This window comes from Semicossyphus pulcher, unplaced genomic scaffold (genome assembly GCF_022749685.1).
Source record: "Semicossyphus pulcher isolate SPU_LCO1_2020_fin unplaced genomic scaffold, fSemPul1.0.p SCAF_13, whole genome shotgun sequence".
Taxonomy (NCBI): Eukaryota; Metazoa; Chordata; class Actinopteri; order Labriformes; family Labridae; genus Semicossyphus; species Semicossyphus pulcher.
Genome location: NW_027211637.1, coordinates 9138938 through 9159204, shown reverse-complemented (window position 1 = coordinate 9159204; position 20267 = coordinate 9138938). Strand labels below are relative to the sequence as shown.

Sequence of the window (20267 nt, the reverse complement as noted above, 5' to 3'; positions counted from 1 at the left end):
TCAGTGAACTTTGATTCTCTTAAACGTGTTGACACGACAGTTCTGTTTCTGCACCTGTTGTAAAGTGGTGTTAAAGTGACGAGGAGTGTATGACGGAAAGAGCTGAAGACATGAATGTATAACTAAACTAAACAAAAGAATATTTTCTTTGAGCATCCAAAGTGTTCCAGTTATTCGTTTTTTTCAAACCCACTCACTAGCTCAGCAGTATGTACTGAATATACACAAAACACTCACCTCAGAGTGAAAGATTATATTCAACTCATGAGTAATTAAGATTCAGCAGCCCTGGTCTCATAGACTGTGTGAGTCATTACTGCTGTTTGAAATGAGGTTGTTTCAGGCATGTACAATCAGAGAGGGCAGAACAAAGTGAGCTAGTGATGCAGATGTGTCATTACTGCAGCAGAATGATTCCACTGAACGCGCTGCTTGCACTGTCCCACATTGGAAACAAAGATCATTAGCAAGCTGTTAATATCATGTAACTGCTAGTGAAGCTTTTCGCTTTGATTTTATACTATTCTATTTAGGATTTGTGACATAAAGTGCAAGGTGTTTAAGGCCTTTTATTCTGGTGGGGAAAATTTTATTTAAAAGTCTACTGAAATTACAATTAATTAATTATAAAAATTTCGAAATAAAAGTTTTAAGTTGTGTTTTCTACATGGCACACGTACAAACACTAGGTATTCTTCCTGGCTGGTTACCGTCCTTTCCATTCAAATTTGTTTAAATGCATGCTGCCTGTCTGATGTGGAAAGCTGTGGCTGAAAGAACTGATTGTAATAGCAGTTTTAAAAACTGTCAAGACCTGCGATTCAAACCGAAATGTTTTGATTGATAAGTCCTGCTCGTGTAGAGTAAATTCTAATTTTTCTGTTAATACACTTTTTTCCCCTCTTTCAGCTGCGTTAACCTGACCAGACCTGAACCTGGCCCTGAAGCTTGATTTGGTGGGTGGGATTGTAACGGAACCCATAATGCAGCTGTGATTCTGAGCCCCAGCTGGTTATGGGGTCCGTTTCCATCCCACAATGCACAGGACATCCTGAGCAGATGGGCTGATAGAGCACTTCATCACTTGAGACACGGAGCAGGGCCTCCTCCTTCCCAACACATTTCACTTATCATTTAGAATTTTCAACCTCAGAGCATTTATGTAAAAAAAAAAAAAAGGATTCATATTTTAAGTTGAAAACTTTATTGTTTCATAAACAATAAACAATGCAATTCAAACAGTGAAACACTTGTAACAGTAAAGAACGGTATAAAAGTATTTACAAAAAAAAAAACACATCCCAGCTGACTGAGCCACAATGTAAAACAAAGGCGATTAAGTTATAGTTCTGATTCATAAAATACACTTCTTTCTGCTTCTACTTTTGTTTCTCTCAAATCAACAAGGAAAGTGAAACCAACACATACGTATAAGGCCCGCGCTTTATGCTGAGTTGCCATTTTGAGTTTAATGACAGAAGTTTTTCTGGTGTTTTTCCTCAATGACACGTTTTCTCCCGGATTGCTGTCAACAGTAATATGCAACCGGGAATTTCGTGTCAGCCAAGAATGACACCAAGAACACCAACTTACGGTCAATTTGTACAATGTGCCGCAATATGTTTGATTTTTTTTCTGTACAGTATTTCTCAATGGATATTTCTAATAAATCTCTGAATTTTAGCTGTAACAGTAACTGTGTTTTTTCTATTTCCACCCCTTTACGATATTTACATCAATATTTAATAATGCAACACTTTCACTCAGTAACAAATTTCAACAATGCCATTACCCATGTTGTCCAGTAATCAACTAAAGTCACACACAGTGATCACACATCATAATGAATACTAATAAAAGCATATGCTTAAAAAAAAAAAAAATAAAGTATGCTTACGCCGACATTTTGAGATGAGGTACAGTCGTCTTTCATGTTAACTGAAGCTGCAAAATCTCATAAAATTCTGATTTTCAGCCTCACATAACAGAGCTAATGTTCTGAGTCACACACTCAAAGAATTTAAACCAAGGGCTGTCTGTGTTTTGATATGCACATCCACACGATTATTCATATATAGTATAAATCCAGTTTAAGTAGACTTTAAATAGTAATTTGGAGTTTATAGGAGTGCTGTCAAAAGGAAAGTGTTAATTTTTGTGATCAATTTGAAATATTTAACACGTTAAAAAAATAACACCATTAACGCAGCTGTGTTGACTTCCTGTGGCAATTCCTGTGAGTGTTGCCAATTTAGCGGCTCTCTCTCCCCATCTTGGCAACTTTTTTCTAAAAAGCAACTCGCGACAAATTTAGCGTCTTTTTCAGACCAGTTAAATATATTATATTGCAATTCATTCCCATGTATGCTGCTCAGAGTGATCGCAGTTCACGGCTCCATGCGCGTTGTCCCGTGTGCAGCAGCACTGCGCAGGCATTCAGGGGCGGGCGGAGCTGGCCTGGGGCAGCGGGCAGGAAGAGGACAGCGGGCAGTTCGCTTGCCACAGCAGTGCTGTGACAACCGCCACGCAGAACCATCCTGGCTAAAGACGGATAAGGACGATGGTTTTGAAATTCAACTGGCACTTGGCCTGGGTTTTGTTATCATTTCTTTAAGTACATAAAAGAAATATGCCTTGCAAGCTGACAGTCAATTTTGATGGCCTTGAGGGTTTTATTGGAAATCTGCAGTTCACAGGAGAAAATCTGTGTTTCAAGTTAAAAATATGCTGGCAAACAATAGTATTTTAACTAAAATGTATTTCTTTTGTGTTGATTCTACATTAATTTCCTGATTTTACATTTAAATATACATTATCACAAGCTTCAGTCTTAAGAACAAAAAAGCGATTAATCGCGATTAATTAACTGTTTTTTTTTGGTTTGTTTTTTAATCGATCGACAGCCCTAGTCTATAGTAATAAAGATTGAAGATTTTTCTGTATGTTGCATGATTAAATTGCCTTTCAATATGCATTTAACAAATCATTTTCTGAAGTAGAATGATGAACCTACAGTCAACAATTGTGGAGTCTTCAGATTAGTTTTTTGTTATTATACCTTTGCACATGTCTATTTAGCACCACAACAGTGTGCAAAGATATAGTTCAAGGTTTGAGTTATACGAGTTATGACTCAGGACAGAGCACGATATAGTGTGAACATGGCCTGTTTTTAACCTGGTTTTGTATCGGCTACAAGTGAGCAGAGTCGTGGTAAAAGGCGAGATGACCTCAGAGAATATCAGTCCTCACATGTTAAAAAGTACAGTGATGATATAAAGAAATGTGGTGTTAGGCACGAGTCAGCTGGTTGAGAAGAGAGACAGAAATGTTCCTACACCTGAATAACCCTGTGGTACGCCAATGTCTCGCACACAGGAAGTGTCAGTCAGTGACCTGAGGGTCCTGAAGATGAGGGGAACCTTGAGAGTATCCTGTCCACCAGTTCCGTGTGTCTCTCATGGTTTTCTTGGCTGATCCTTTCATGCATGGCCACCAGCTGACACATTAGATTGTTCTGCATTTCCTTCTCATGGTCCATAAGCCTCTGAAGCCGGGCATCCTCCTGCGCCTGCATAGAAGCATCCATCTCTCTGAGCTGAGAGACAGTAGCAGACACTAAAGTCGAGACTTGATCCATCACTGTTGTTTTCCTTTTCTTTGATGGAACTTTGTATGCTAGAAAAAATAAGAGACAGTGGAGCCTGTCAGTAACTGTGTTCCAACACCTGACTTGAAGACAATTACCATAAGGGTTAAAGTAATCATGTTGGAGTGTTCACATTTGATAAATTACAGTAATTTCTCATTTTGAGGAAAATTACTTAAATGTATGAGTCTGCTGTAACAGACATGCTTCTGCCCCTCATGGCTTGATCACTAACTGCACTTTGGCTAATTCTAGTTAAAAACAGACTTTTCAGTCTTCACCTTAGGAGACAATTAACAGCACATAACTTTTAATAAAAATCATTAGGGGGGATAAGAGAAGACTTCTCTCAGCAATTTGGGACGGCAATGGGACAAATTATTCCTTAGTCTGCTGCTATCTGTGAACGGCACAGTGCACAGTTTCAGAGGGGTTCAAACTTTAAAGGAGAAGTTCAGTATTTTTAAACCTGGGCCCTATTTTTTTTTTTTTTTTTTTTTTTTTTTAATTTGGGTTTTGAAATGTGTCATAGGTACAAAAACTTTTGGAATCGGTCCAGTAGCAGGCCTCCATCGTAGCCATGATACGTCCACTAAAAGCCAGGCTCAGGTTGTTTCTCCTGGGGGCTATTTCACAAAAGCAGAATTCAGAAATCCAGGATAAAAGAAAAAGCGAGGATTGACCTAGCCTAGTTAGTGCACCCTGTTTTAAAACGTTTCAGGTAGGTCAAGCCAGACTGAACAGGTGCAACTAGGTCAAGCCAGGTTTAAGTAATTCGCATAAATGTGTTCACGGTTTTCTTTAACAACGTTCACAGATTTTCTGATGCTGAAATGGAGAACATGCGTGTAGCATACTTCACACCCATTGAGCAGGAGCTACAAATGGAAGTTGATGAAGAGGTGAAACACATATTATGTATATATAAAAAAAAAAAAAAAGGGAACACCTCTGCTATAATAAAACAACGAGAAAACGCATGGCAGACAATTGCGGACTGACTAAATGTGTAAGTAGCCTAAAAATAGCCGATACATTCACCAACCACTCTTAATTAAAACCGTCAGTTATAATATGCAGGAATTGCTTTTCATTTGCCTTAAAAATAAGCAGTGAAAGTGATTGTTACTCAGGAAATGTACCATCAAGACATATTAAAACCACTCATCCACAATGCTACAATATATTACGACCATGTAGCTATACATGTATATAATGCGCAATTCACCATTTTAGCAATGAAAGGGTGACGAAAGTTATGACTGTAGCTGTGTTTCTCCAAAATCATTTGCAGCGGTGGGTGTAATCCGGTCTACACAAATTCATCATTTCAACGCATTTTTATTTTAATTTAAAAAAATCATAAACACGGCACTTTATGGGCTGTGTGATGTTAACAAGAATAAATCTCCATGGTAACCGCTTTTGTGAAACCGAGTCACGACTAAATTCAGCCAGGATAGGTGGAAAATCCCGGTTTAATAAGCTATCTAGGTTTTGTGAAATACCCCTCAGGTGTTCGACAACATTACACAAATGATCCCTACAAAGATTTTTTAAAGAGTAAGATCCTTTTCGTGTAACCAGAAACAGAAGTCTCGCTCAAGGAGAAGTCTCACTCTGAAATCTCACTCTGGGTGGTGAGATGTTACCAGACATGATGATGGAAACATAAGTTAAAGTTGGAGAGAGGATTTGTTTACGTAGAAGACTGCCGGCAAGTATATATTCAAAAAGCCATGGCTAAATATTTACCTGATGATGATGAGGCATTCAAACCACCGTCCTGTTCAGGTAACACCTCACCGACCCAAGAGATTTCAGAGTAAGACTTCTCCGTGAACGAGACTTCTGGTTACACAAAAAGGATCTTATTCTTTAAAAAAACGATGATCTTTGTAGTGATCATTTCCGTAATGTTGTCAGACACCTGGAGTAACAATCTGAGCCTGTCAACGGCAAAAACAAGCACTTTAAGTGGACATATTTTGATCAGGTGCATTTGCCCAAGGGGATTATGTTGCAGCCATTGCGGCCGTATCGCAGCTACGGCAGAGGACTGGACCGATTCCTAAAGTTTTTGATCCTATGAGACGTTTCGACACCAGAATTTGTAAACATAGGGCCCAGGTTTAAAAATACCAAACTCCTCCTTTAAATATGTGGCTTTATTGTCTTAATACCCCCTCGGACTAGTTTGTTTACTTTGTTGTGTACTGGCCAGTTTCCCACCCAGTATAAAAATACATTATGGTGGAAAAACACTGACTGCTGAACTTTTTCTTGCTTTAACTAACAATTCACTTTCTGACAGCACTGCAGATGTTTGTTATCAATATATATCAATATATCTGAAACCAGTTGATTTTTAAGGGGCTCATAAATTATGTTATCAGATCAGCGCATTGACTGGCATACTCTAATACCCAATGTTGAGGTCACATAATGGTATCATTATAGGAACAACTCTATGTAAAAGGATGTGATACTGGAAATGATTTAAAAACTGATAAATTCTGTTACACTCCAACCAAACTAAACAAACCCTTGGTGGTGGCTGGGACCCCAGGTAATTGGCGTTCTCTTTTCACACAATAACACAATTATAACAGGCACATATACTTACTGGTGTTGATGGGCCGTAACGGTTCTGGTGGGCTGTAGGGCTCATCCTCGTCCTCTGCCTCCACTGGTCCGAGATGCTTGTTAATCTCCCTGTCGTCTACATCGTCCCAGAGACCGACCACGACCTCATGATGCTCGTCGCTGGTGGGAGGCGGCGGAGGCGGCGGCGGAGGAGAAGGAAGCTGCAGTGGGGGTGAGGGTGCAGGAGAGGGTGAGGGACTCCTGGCTCGTTTCACCGTGGGCACAATACCGAACGCTCTATTGCACAGATCGTAAAACGGCCAGTTTACGCTCCCGCAGCGGAGCTTCTGTTGGTGATACTTGAGGTACTGCTTCCTCAGCGCCTTCAGCTTGCTGATAACCTGCATGTGAGACCTGTACACCCCCCTCTCCGCCAGCAGTTTGTTTATCCTGTGGTAAACTACCGAGTCCTTCACCGTCCCCGTGATCTGGTGACGGATGGGCTCCGACGCCCGGAGCGTCAAAAGTTCTTTGATTTCGTTCTCCTGCCAGTTGTGCATCTTGTAGAAAATTCTGCCGCTGAAGCGTATCAACTTATTAAAAACACTTCCCTTGTGTCTTTGCGCCGATAACGTCACATTTCCGCGCCGGAAGACGACGTGCTCTAAGATTTTTTAAAAATTGTTTTAATAACTTTTATTGAAACATGGTGCTCTAATATACGGTAGCTTACAGTAGCAGAAAAAAAAAATCCATTTTTGGTTATATCTGAAATCATGTAAATTCTAGTTGCTCATTTTTGCCAATGTTTTTCAGCATTAAAAATGTAAAATTATACATTTAAAAAGTTAACGCTGTATGATTATGGGGTACAATAGCAGTCAGTAGTATTAAATAACTCAACACATTATTAAATTATCACAATAAATTGTCATTTTTAGTAATATTATGGTTGAGGAATTGTTTAACTGCTGGACACAAGATGTCAACTTTTTTACTGAAAAGTCAATTCACATAATTTTGTATTTTTTACTGGAGGTTCCAAGGTTCCACATCACACTTGTGTCAGCTGCATATTCAGACAGGATTGCCTTTCATATAATAGTGATGTCACAAAGTAATAATTGTACTTAGACGACCAAGCTCAAAGTATGTAATAAACAAAACATATTTATGAGTGGAACTTTAATATTAGTAATAATATGCCTCTAGGTCTGCAACCAACAATGAGTTTAATGTTACTTTATTAGACAAGTGTTTGGTCCATTGCAAATTCACTGAATGACTCGGTTCTAAATTATGAATTATAATTAAATCTAAATTATAAGTCTATTTTAGTAGATGCAAAAAATAACTTTGGATTTTTCTTCTTCTTTTGTTTTTAACTGATTGGAATTTTTCTTTGCTTCTTTTCTGTTGTTTTTTTCTTTTCACAGACTAACTAATTTTAAAGCTGAAATTATCTATAACATCATTGACTGAGAACTAGGCAGACGGAGGTTTGGAAGAGAATGTCAACAATGCCATCAGTATCGATTTTAAAAATTAAACCTAAAAAGCCTACTTTTTCTAGGCTTGTTGTTAGCCCTCTAGATATTAAGAACACAGCTCGACAAGAGGATTGCAACATTTTCACAATAAGTTTTTTGATTTATATAAATGGATATTATCGACAAGTATATACAGTGTATGTCCACATACTTTGGGCCATTATAGAATTGCAGTTTTTCTGCCACACGTTAGCTGGCGCTATTATGGCGCTGGTCCAACACGAAATTTCACCTCGGAAGAAACAAGGGTTGTGATTCTGTGGTTCCGCCATGAAATAAACAGTCCGTGCTGTCCTCCCCTACAGCCAAAATCTGACATCGACCAGTGATAAACCGTGCGGATGCAAACTAGCATGTAGTTCTGCGGCGTTTTAATTTTGCATAGCCTGATCGGCACCAATCAGTGTTACGGCGTCTTTACACAAGATATGAGCAAGGTGTGGATGTGTCAGTAGCCTGGTAGCTAGCTCACCTGTTTGTGCTTTAGTGGTGATGGAGAATACCGAGGAGTCTTCGCCCCTCCGGATCACCCCTACTGTCCGGGCGCTCAGCTCCGCACTGCGGGGGAAGCGTGAAAATGTACCCGATTCCAGTCAGGAGAACGGTGACAGGATCTTTCCTGACCCGGAGAAGCTTTGGTTCAAGGAGAGCAGCGCTAAAAATCTGCGGAACAGGGACTTCTTGTCGCCGACCACGATGCTGAACACGCTGTATGCGGATGGACAGGTCGGTTCGTCTGATACCTGTGGGGTGTAACGGCATTTTAAATGGCTTTAATGCTCATGTCCTGCTTTATGTATTTAACTTAACATAAGATTATCCGGAAAGAGGTCTTAACTGAAAAATACCCTTTAAAGCAAGAACCATCGCTGAACGTGCTAATTAAACGGTAGCAATGTCGTTGACGTTAAGCATAACTGGTAAACACTATAACTTCCTATGTCAAGAAAGTAAACGTTTTCTTCTCCCGCTAAGCAGTATAGTTCCTGAACCGTTGCTAAAAGTGATTGCTCAGGTGCGAGCGATAATGTTTAGCGCAGTGATATTTAAATGAACGGAAGGTGTTTCGAACGTGACTGGTCCAATAGGAACTAAAGACCGGAACTATCTGCTTTATAATGCTCAGCTGATTCCAACTGTCTAAATAATAAGTTTGAAACCTGCAACAATAAAGGATCTGTCAAATCCCAAATCATGATATGAATTAAAGTAAAACGGCTAAACCTTCCAAATTGCTCAGTGGCTGGGGCTGCTGACTTTGCCCAATCATTATCGACTAGACACTGTCAGCCTGCAGCAGTAATTATTAACCCATGAGTGGCAGTGCAATATGGGTCAGACAACGCAAAGCTAACTGTGGCGCATAACACATGACAGCCTGTCCCATATAGCATTGCCTGTAATAAAAAATATCACGTTAAAGCTCCTGTGAGGAGTTTTTCCGCTAGTTATGAAACAGACTGAAATTAATTCTGATTACTCTATATGACCTACAAAAGCAAACCAGACCATCAGTGACAAGATTGATTATTTCTATATAGTTATTTTAATGCCTGAAACTGCTGGCAGGGGGTTAGGTGTCCGACAAAGCCGTTAACAACTCCAAAACAAGCGTCTTTACTGTACTTATAATCTGAAAGTATTTAAAGACATACTAACAGAAAATCTCAAAAACGCCAGTTCCACAATACTGATGCAACTTTTTGAAGGAAATATCTAGCAAAATCAACTGATATCAATTGCAAGCCAGCATCAAACGATAGTACTTGTTATATGTAAATAACTCAATACAGTGTTTTCCCCTTTTGTCTTTCCCTCCACACACACTCACTTATACTTTTGGCCGTGCCTGCATTTCAGAGTCTCCCTTTGTGTTTTTTACCGTCCAGGTCCCTCCCGCAGTGATGTCAAGGGTCCTGTCCCTCCGTGGCAGTGGAGTTCTCCCCGTGGCTGGTGGGGAGGTAATGGGTGAGGGGTTGCGAGTGAGGGTGGACCGGGCTGCAGCCTTTAGGTCTGTCCTGGCAGGTGGAGCCACAGAGTACCTGAAACCCTCAAGTCAGAGACAAGGCTGTGTGGTGCTCAACTGCCCTGCACTGCACCCTAAACCAAACACACTTACTCCTGATACACTGACACTGGGTCAGCTGAGGACTGTTCTGTTGGCTGACCACATGGGGGCACTGTTTAGACGACAGGGGTGAGTCTCTGGGTTAATATGTATACTGTATGTGTGTGTACAAAATATGTATATATATATATATATATATATAAATACTTGTTTAAAAATGCTGCTGTGTTTCTCAGATTTGCAGTTTCCTATTGCCCCACACTTCCTGAAGAAAGTGACATCATCACGTTTCTAAGATCTCTGGGCATCGATTGGCCAGCAGCCAAAGCCAATTGGACCAATGAGGAGCGGGAGGAGAAGATTCAGAAGGCACTGGAGAACTCCACATACAGACAGAGAGAAACCGAGAGAGGCAGGAGAACCAGCGGAGGAGGAGGAGGGAGGAAGGTGGAGGAGGAGGAGAACGAAGGAGCGCTCAGAGTCAACCTGAAACGAGCGTTCCAAGAGGAGGGGCTTTTAGGGTATGACCCCAGCCTTGGTACCTGCACAGGTAAGGGCTTGTCTTGTTCATATGTTGATTTTGGAAATGCAGTGTTTGACCATTTGCTGCAGTGAGTGGTTGTATCACAAAGTGTGTGCTCCATGGCTTTCTTCTTCGTCATTTTGCATTTTGTAAAAGTAAAAAAAAACATGAGCACGACAATTTCCCTCAATCATTAATTTATTTTTTTGTTTATGTCTCATATAAGTTAAAATGACTTTAGTCTTTCTGCTTGATGCTTAGCTAAGCTAACTTTCTCATGCCTGCAGTTCCAAACTTAAAGGGTTTGTTAAGATAAGAAAACCAATTCTATTTGTGTCCCCAAAGGGAAATTTGTCTTGGGTAATAGTGTAACATACAGTGTTCACTGTGTTCACTTTGTACAATAGATAACTAAACAACAGTCTTAAAGTACACGAGACATAATGACAAATTAAAACTTTTAAAAAAGGGTCATTTGATGTCCAACAAATATGTGTCAAGCTTGTTTTCTAATTCATATGACTTTTTTTTTTTAAAAGTTGATTCTATTCTTACAAGTTTGAACCCAGCATAGTTTACTAAGTTAACTAGCTAGTACTCATCTTCTTCTTTATCTTTGTTTGTGCTTTGCCGTTACGAACCCTTTAATTAAGAGGCAGTGCTGCATTTGATAGACTATTTTGCTAACAGCTGGTCCTGTTTATTTACTGGTAAGACATTGTTGATTAATCTGTTTCAGTACACAGAGACAGTGTTTCCCACCTGGCGCAATTGGACCTGGCCACAGCTGACTGCACAGTGAGTCGCACACGCACTCTTTACAACAACCATGCTGGCAAATTCCTTTTTTCTCATTAAAAATAACAGACATAGCATTGATCTAGATACCCTCTGTGCCTCTTTCATAGGTACCCATAGCAACAGTGTTACATGTGACTTCCTGTCAGGATGAGTTCCGTCAGCAGCAGATCGCAGTGCTGTGGAGAGCTAGTGGAGCGACGCATACACAGGTAAACCCCCTCCCACACACACACACACACACACACACACACACACACACACACATAATAATGTGTTGTATTGCATTCCTATTTTTATCTGCTGTGCTGTCCTCTAACCCTGCAGAGACATCTGGTGTGTGGGCCTGTGAAGACTCCAGGGTCTCAGCTCACTGCTGTACAGTACCTGCAGTAAGGCGCATCGCCTCTTTGTCTGCAGTTGTGTCTCTCCTCTTCTTGTCTTTTTTCACTATTTCACCTTTCTTGGTCTGTAGTTTTTCCATCCTTTCTCTGTCTCTGATTGCCTCCCCTTGTCTCCGCCGCCTCCACTTGCCTATTGCAGCTGTCCAGCAGACAGATGTTAATTATCGCGGTAGACACTCTCTCTAGGTTCTTTTCTGCAGTGTAAAATTGCAGTTCTAATTAAGCTAAATTAAAATAACACCAGTAGGCGTAGATGGTGCTCTGCTTCATCTCTATGTTATCGCAGTGTATTTTTAGCCCAGCTGTCTGTGTGAATGAGGCTTCTATTGTTTCTGTCTTTCACCTCTCCTCCAGGCTGAGAAGAGGTCAGATGAAGGAGGCCTCAGAGATGAAGTACGGAGATCAAGTAGAAGGTAAGGTAAAACAATGTGGGGCGCTGGTTTAGCTCAGTTGGTAGAGCAGGTGCCCCATATACAGAGCCTACAGTCCTCGTGATCGCAGGTTCAACTCCCAGTCTGCTGATCATTTGATGCATGTCGTCCCCCACGCTCTCCTCCCAACATTTCCTGTATTTATCTTCAGCTGTCCTATCAATTAAAACCAAATAGTCCAAAAAATATAAAAAAAACCAATGTATGTATGTGCTCATTGTTAACAATATGCTTCTTTCTTATGAAACTGGCTGATACCATTGACTAGATATAATAAGAACAACTTGATTGAAAATCTGCTACCTCCTCCCTGTCCTTTTTGTAGGTCAAACGTGGGATGACATCATCAGGGTCATGACCTCTGCAACTGTCAGATTTGAGCTGCTGTCAACGGTCCACACCAGTCCTGTGAGTCATCATTACAGCAGTGTGTTTGCACCTGCATGTGTCACGCAGCATCACGTGCATTGAATCTATTTATCTCAAACAATCATACTTTATTTGTTTGATTGTGTGAATTAGCAGAAGTAGAAGAAGCAGAAGAAAATAAACTTGCGGCCAAAGCAGACACTAACTGAGAGTAACATTAACATAAAAACTAACTTACATATTCATGGCCACACATGATAAAAAGAGTCCGTCCGCGAGCGCGATGTCTCCCTCACTGCCGTGTTTCGAGGGGATGCCCTGAGTTGTGCTGCTTTCAGGAGCGCTCAGAAATATGTGATCAGACATGTTTTTACATATTTTTAAAGATCGATCTCGGGATTTATAAATCGATATTGGGTCATTCAAATAAGAATTGATTCGAATCGGTAAAATCTATTTTTTAAACCCAGCCCTTGTCCTTTTTATGCTGAGTTAAGAATGACTTGTAATGGAGTCTTGTGCTTTTTGATGTTACTATTTGAGTCAGAAGGATTGACAGCTGTCTGTTTAGGTGACACTGGACGTCCAGAGAGAAGGGGGCGTGTCCACTAAAGGGCCCAGAGGAGGAGTGTTTGTGATGTACAACTGTGCCAGACTGCACACTCTGTTCGACAGCTACGAGAGAGGAGTGGAGAAGGGTGAGAGTTTAGCTTTGATTTATGTTTAATTTCTGAGACAAACAACCAATAACTCCGATAGCTGTGGCCTGGCTGTAACCTCAGAATAAAAGACAAACTTCAGTGAACAAAATCCATATCTCATTTGAAAAGAATTAGACTCTGTAAATGCAGGAGTTCTGAGAAGTTCAGCCGGTGTATCATGATATATCCTAATAACCTAACCGTATTGCTGCAGCATATTACAGGTATATATCACAGTTGCGGCACTACAAGTATAATAGGGAGAGTATGTTTAATTTTGTCCCAATTGGTAAGAGAGGGCTAACAACATCTTATGAAATATGGAATGGTGAGATTGTCCATACTCAATAAACAGGGACCTGTTTTAATTAGTTGAATGGGGCTGCTTTTTGTGTACGAGTGCTGTCTGGGTACTATATTCAATAAGTCCACAATTTTAAACATCTGGAAATCCGTGTATTGTTAATGTTGTATTGCTGATCCTTTATTTGCAGGTCTTTACCCAGAAATCCCTGAAGGCTCCCAGCTGGACTTCTCTGCTCTAAAAGAAGAGGTACCGCTTTATTCTCTCTAATCTGTTCTGTCACTTCTTTGTATTTCTTTAGATTCTCTTTGTTTTCATTTTACCTTATTACAGCAACACTCAGTATTAATCCTCTGTGCTGTCTTTGTGCAATGACTGACAGGGTGAGTGGCTCCTGCTGTTCAATTATCTCATCCCATTCTCCGAGCTGCTAGACCAATCAGGACAAGCGTTAGACGGTGAAGGGGGAGGAGCTAGAGTCAATATTAAGACTGAACAGGTAAGTGAATTTAGATTAGATTTACCGTAAAATTCGGAATATAAGTCGCACAAGAATATAAGATATCCCAGAGGGAAAAAGATTTTCTACAGCTAAAACGTGTTTTCAGTCCTGCTAGCTAGCGGTGCTGTAGCTAGCAGTGGCTGGCAGCCTACGGTAACGTTTAAGTTGTAAGGGTGGCGGCTGCAGTGGTGCTCATGGTGGTGCATGTCCGTAACGAAGCGATAGCAACAATCAAGTTAATTTGAAACAGTGAGGAAAACCGCACTGCTGCACATTGTAGATAGGAGACATTGTAGCGGGTTGGACCTGGATACAGTTTAATGCAGAGATGTGACATCACCACTTAACAACTGGATAGCGCCATCATCTGGGTAATATACTGTAACACAATAACATACCTCTCTATGCATTTCATACTGGTTTATTGGTTGCACCGGAATATAGGACGCAGCCCACTTTTTAGATGAAAAAAAAAAGTATTAAAAGTGCGTCATATACTGAATTTTACGGTAGGTGTATTTAGATTAACATACTTAAGTCTATTTCAAAAGGTGTGTATTGAACTAAGTCTGCTGTGAAGATGTTTATCGGACCTTTACATGTTTGTCTTCTTCAGATCTGTAAATTCCTTGTGACACTCAGCAAAGACTTCAGCTCATACTACAACAGAGTCCATGTGCTGGGGGTGAGGATGAATTTACTGAATTTACTCTATATATACTTTAAATTAGGGATTCTGTTTGTACAGTAAATATTTAAGGGATTTTAATTCCAACAACATTTAACTTTGTGTTCTTTTGTCTGTGTAAGTGTTTTCCCTTCCTTTTGAACACCATATTGAGATCTGTGTTTTAAGACCCAATTGCCCCATCTGGTGACCCTAGACAATGTCATTACTGGTGCCATTGTTTTTTTCACTTACTTTAACTCCTTCACATACTTCCTCTTTTTTCCAGGAACCTTTGCCTCATCTCTTCAACCAGATGTTTTGTCGTCTGTATCTGCTGAGAGCTTTGAGAGAGCTCTACCACAGCGCTCTGGACACCCTTAACCTTCCCCCAATCAGGCAACTATAGCCTCACTCACCCTGGGATCACTGTTAGTCCAAACTCTCCACCAATCCACAACAAACACGCACACACTCACCTTTGTTTTGTAATTGTAGCGTCATCTTGTATACATGTTATTTAGCATTGAAAATGAATTCAGCAAGTCACTTTCCCTTCTAAGTTTAAGTGCAGTCTGGGGCTGTTGCTGACAATTTTGAGAATCTTTCCACTATGTAGCTTCTTTAGCACATTGTCACTGATAAATATAGCTGGACCCAATTAACCATAAATCATAACATTTTCATTTCTTGACTGGAACTAGTTAAATGAAGCCTGGGTTATTATCTATTGGCATACCAGGAAGCAGCATTTTAACAGCTTGTGGTCCACAAAGTGTCTTAAGCTAGTGTCCAACACAGTGTCTAAGTTGGAGCCATAATTGGTCATTTAAAATTGTACTCCAATCATGTGAAGATACAGTAGATACTAAAATAAATACTACTAAACTTAACCAGACACGTGAGACTTTCACTTTGATAGTGGTGCCAAAACATCCCGTCTAAACTTAAATTAGACTTTCTAAATCATGTTATTATTATCACAGCACCCCTCTACTTTATGTCACCAACAGTATCTCCTCCTTGAAACACATAGATGTGTCGTAGTCACTGCCTTATTTTAATAAGCCTTGTTCAACTCTTGGAAGTCCCACTTCCTGTACGTTACCCACCTTGTATTTGTCAATACCACACAAATATTTATTGTCTGTAAAAAAAAAAGATGTGTACAGAATATATATTCTGCATACGAGTCTTAATTGCTGTTTTCATATTGTATTCAGAGTCCTCTGATTAGTCACAGATATCCTGCTTGACAAATCATTAATGTTTCATATCAAACATGTTCCAGATGTAACAAATGTTCATAAGTTATTGACAAAACGCACACTTCAGCAGTTTTTAGGGCGTCATAACGTTAGAAAATGCATGAAATGGCATGAATATAATATATATTAAGAGTTTAATGCCAAATATGTTATTTATAAATTGTGTTAGCGGAGAGAATCTGATCCTTCAGTATCACTGAAATGTGAAATGTGTCAAAACGTGCCATAGCTTGTTTTTATTTTCTACTTTATTTTCTTTGTTGTTTTCTCATATTGGATCAAATGTACACAAGTGTGGAATATGTAAAGAACTCACCTCTCAATGCATGAAATGTTTGATCTTGACCTTTTTTCTTACTACAGAAAAGGGAATACGTGTTTACATAATGCTCCTTTATTTACAGTCTTGTTACCCACAGTTATTACAACAGTATTAAAGCTGGAGAGATTCATCATGAGGGACCTTTCTTTTTCCTTCCTTATACTCTTAACTGTCTCACTGCTTCTGTAAACAGATGTGCTCTATTTAACTAAAACGGTATGTTCCCTTGGTGTGTTCCTCGTGCTGCCATGTTTTCACCCCTCAGGCCTCAACATCTCTGACCTTCTTCTCCCCTCTATCATTCTTTTCTTTCTGCTCTTTGCAATCCTTCTCCCATCTCCTGCTAAGAGCAATTGTATCCCTTTACTTTTGCTTGTATAATAGACTAACATACAGAGCCAAAGCTTGTCTGCCCCAATTTTAGTGCTACTGGTTTTGGAAAATCAATTACTTTCTCATCCATTATCTTCATGGGGATTTCTGGAAATTGTGATTTTGGTTAATTATAAATAAAGTTTAAAGAAATAATTAAGTATTCATCCAATACAGCTTTGTGTAGGATGTCAAACATTTTCTTTCACTTGTCTTTGACACTTAAGAAATAATAATTATGAAAAAGAAACTTGAAAATTCTCCACATACATCTCAGACACTTCGGTGTATTCACTCGTGTGAAGAATACTGTCAAACTCTCTCCTACACACATCTGTCTGCCTACAGTTTATGTGCGTTTCCTGTCTGCAGAATTAAAATAACCATGACAGACAGTTTTGCTGTGTGTGTGTGTGTGTGTGTGTGTGTGTATGTGTGTGTGTGTGGCTTCAGCTTCAAATAAAGATGTACATAATGTAGATAATATCTATAGATAAATCTCATGCTTTGTTGCCACACACTGCCCTTAGGAAAGAGATCCAACAATATGTACTTCTATATACAGTACTTTATATGCTGTTGTGAGTAATCAATTGATCTTTGACCCACTTGTCTGTTTACCTAGCCTGTGGATTTTGTTTATCTGAGACAGTTCAGCTTATTTTCATTGTGTTGGACTGATACAAAGAGTCAGAGGCAAAGGTTGGTATACATAATAGCTTTATGATACGGTGGTGCCTGAAATAATTGGTTCTATTTTAATTGACTGAGCAGTACAAACAAATCAGTTGATTGCCTTAATATTAAGGCTATTAGTAGAGAATTTCACTATGGTTAAGGTCACTAGCAGCAATTAGCATTTAGCCAAGATAGAGACCATGCAGGCAATTAGTGGAGCATCTCGATTTCACGGTTAGAAGATGGTAACTGAGCGTTATTAGTTAAAGCTTACAGTAATCCTGCTGCAGAGCCGCTTCCCAATTAGCTCGACTAAACAATGAAGGAATTATTTTAATCATCCATTAAAAGATCATTATAAGCAACTTAAAATATCAGTGAGGATAATTATGCTGTACTGGTATTTTCACTGAATAATTAGCACAATAGAAAGCTGTTGGCCAAATGCCATGTTTGTGTGGGTCAGTGGTCTGACTTTTTTGCTTTCGGGGGATAGTAATGGTAAATTTTGTTGCTTCAGTGTATTAACAGCAAGAATTTTGCCGGAGGAAAGCGTCATTTTCAGTTTACTACAACCTCTACCTTATTGAACTGAATGCTTTATTTGCCTTAAATAAAAGCAGATACGAGCTGAAGAAGTCAGACTTGATTGTAGTTACTTGAAGAATTTACTCTTCAAGTCCTTTTTAGCAAAAGTACATAAACCTCCTATAGAAGCTCAGTCTAGTACTAAAGCTGCCAATGTGTTTGGCTCCCAGGAGTGACCTGGCTGACGCGCTGTACAGTTCATATGATACCGTTTGCCTTTGATGTTTTCAATAAGATCTCTGCAGGCGTCTTAAGTTTGCATAATACAATGCATTTATTCCAATCACCACGCAGCGTTGATACAGCATCCAGTTTCCATTCACGATAGATCAAACAATACAAACGATACAGCTGCGGTTTGCCATGCAGCATGCCGCCACAGCGGTCAAAAACCGTTTGCCCTTCCGGGGTCAAACACACCCATACATTTTCTATTAGCATACCTTTATACCTTTTACCATAAGCAATAGTGCAGTGACACCCAGTGGCACAAAAACAAAACAGCTTTACCCAAAAACATGAATATGGCTCTTACACCTCCTTTTGTTAAACCTACTATGAGGTGTTAAACCACTCATCGCTGTCTTCAACTTACTTAAATGTAAACAGACTGAGCACTCCTCAAACTGACCATTGCTTTAACATTATGCAACTACAAAATAAAAACCTTTACATATACAATTTAGTCAGTTTAAGCCTCTGTCCTAAAAGGAACAGTATTCTGTTAATATCTAAATCTGTGTATTATTCAACCTGTGTAAAACTGTTTGCTTGATTTATAGAAGAAGATACCTTCCACCTGTTCAGGCTGTCAGCTTCTTCTTCCAGCATTTCCTCCAAGACGGCGATGAGAGTGAGAGATGGCCAAAGCCCACGCATTAATGATGCACTTTCCTGCCAACAGAGCACAAACAGAGCAGCTGACCAACTGTTTCACCAAGATCCAAAGACAAAGTGTTCATCAACCTGTTGTTGATGAACACAAATTTAGTAAGAAGGTCTTCAGCTATCTCTTAAAAGTCATGCACTGAGCTGTAGACTAGGGACTTGAACTCGAGTAAGACTTAAGTCACAAAAATAAGGGCCTGACACTTGACTTCTTAAGGCTTAAAAGCAACAACATTTAACTCAACAAATCTCTTCCGGTTCAGCAATAGGCCTTGGTTCAAGTTTTGTAACGTTTATTTTAAAGGAAAAAAACTAATTTTGTGTGGATTTTGGCATCCCGTGGGGGCAAAGGAGTACGCTTTATTTCTTTGCTGATCTTGTCCTGAACATCCGCAAGTAGTGTCTGCTTTCTTTTACACTTCTAACTTGCAACTCTTTGTCAAAATGTAAACTAAGTCTGTTTTGGTAGTGGGCTGTAAATTGACTAATTTCACACTGCATGAAAGCAGCAGTACCAGGCAATAAAAATACATAAAAAGACACAGAAATAGTTAAAGGGCAAATTAGCCGATATTCAAGTCCTATCAGTCCTATCATGCTATTATGGGGAGCTAATGCCACTATGGTACAACAAAAATACAATTTAGCTCTTTGCCTTTGGAGGACGTTATCTGCTTTTCTGGAAAACCTCCGTCAGATTACATAAAACACATCTGGCGGAGGCCAGGGAACTTGCTAAACTACACTTCCTCAATCAAGGACGGCCGTTGTTTACCAACTGTTCTGGTCAAGAGAACGAACATAAGAAACAGGCAGACTTCTCGCGCAGACCTATAACTTCCCTATGTAGCCACGCCCTCTCTGGGCCGTTCCTTTCAGAGAGAGAGGCGCAATGCACACTGGGTACTGAGTACTGTAGGAAAGTAGAATGGGTGAAACCACAAGCTGTTTGTACAACTTTCTCCACAGCTAAGGCCAATTTAAAATATTATTGCTTCTATTGATTGCAGAGAACACCAGCTTTGACTGACAGTGGCTTTTTCCAGGGGTCGAATTTGTCCTTTAATATTCTCTCTGATGGTCTTGTTTGCTTTTGTAGGTTATATGAAGGCATCAGTAATAATTTCAGGCTGTTTCATAACCAGCTAAAAACTCCTGGCAGGAGCTTTGACAGCCTTACGTGTGTAGAATGCTAACGTTTGCTGAGATCCACTATTAGTACAAATTATTGAAAACATTTAAATTTTGACCCAATCTCATTAATCACAAGTGTTAAAAATTCATCCCGAGGAAGACATGATGTCTGGAGTATTTCCCATCTGCCAAATTTCAAGGCAGTTTTAGAAACATTTCATTCTTTACCAAGGTGTTGGACCTATTAACAGACAAAAAAACTGACTGACAGATACAGATTGGCAATCCTAGAGCTATGGCAGTAGCAAGGTTGAAAACAACAAAGACAGAAGAAGAGGGGAAAATGTGCCTGCTCCCTGTCATTGTAACGGCAAGCATTCAAACTTAAATTAGTTGCAGCTTTTATTTAAATTTACAAAGACTGAAGACGGACCTCGAACTTGCTCTGAAAGATCTGAGATATGT

The 20267-nt window shown here is 39.7% G+C and overlaps 1 protein-coding gene across 1 annotated transcript; it reads left to right on the top strand.

Moving 5' to 3' along the window:
* Nucleotides 1-8069: 8069 nt before the first annotated feature.
* On the top strand, nucleotides 8070-16278 carry dalrd3 (DALR anticodon binding domain containing 3). Its single transcript, XM_069660026.1, has 13 exons — nucleotides 8070-8511; nucleotides 9675-9982; nucleotides 10090-10403; nucleotides 11116-11174; nucleotides 11285-11386; nucleotides 11502-11566; nucleotides 11933-11991; nucleotides 12335-12417; nucleotides 12950-13076; nucleotides 13574-13632; nucleotides 13766-13882; nucleotides 14502-14570; nucleotides 14842-16278. The coding sequence occupies exons 1-13, from the start codon at nucleotides 8278-8280 to the stop codon at nucleotides 14959-14961; spliced, it is 1716 nt and encodes a 571-aa protein (XP_069516127.1). The 5' UTR covers nucleotides 8070-8277; the 3' UTR covers nucleotides 14962-16278.
* Nucleotides 16279-20267: the final 3989 nt, after the last annotated feature.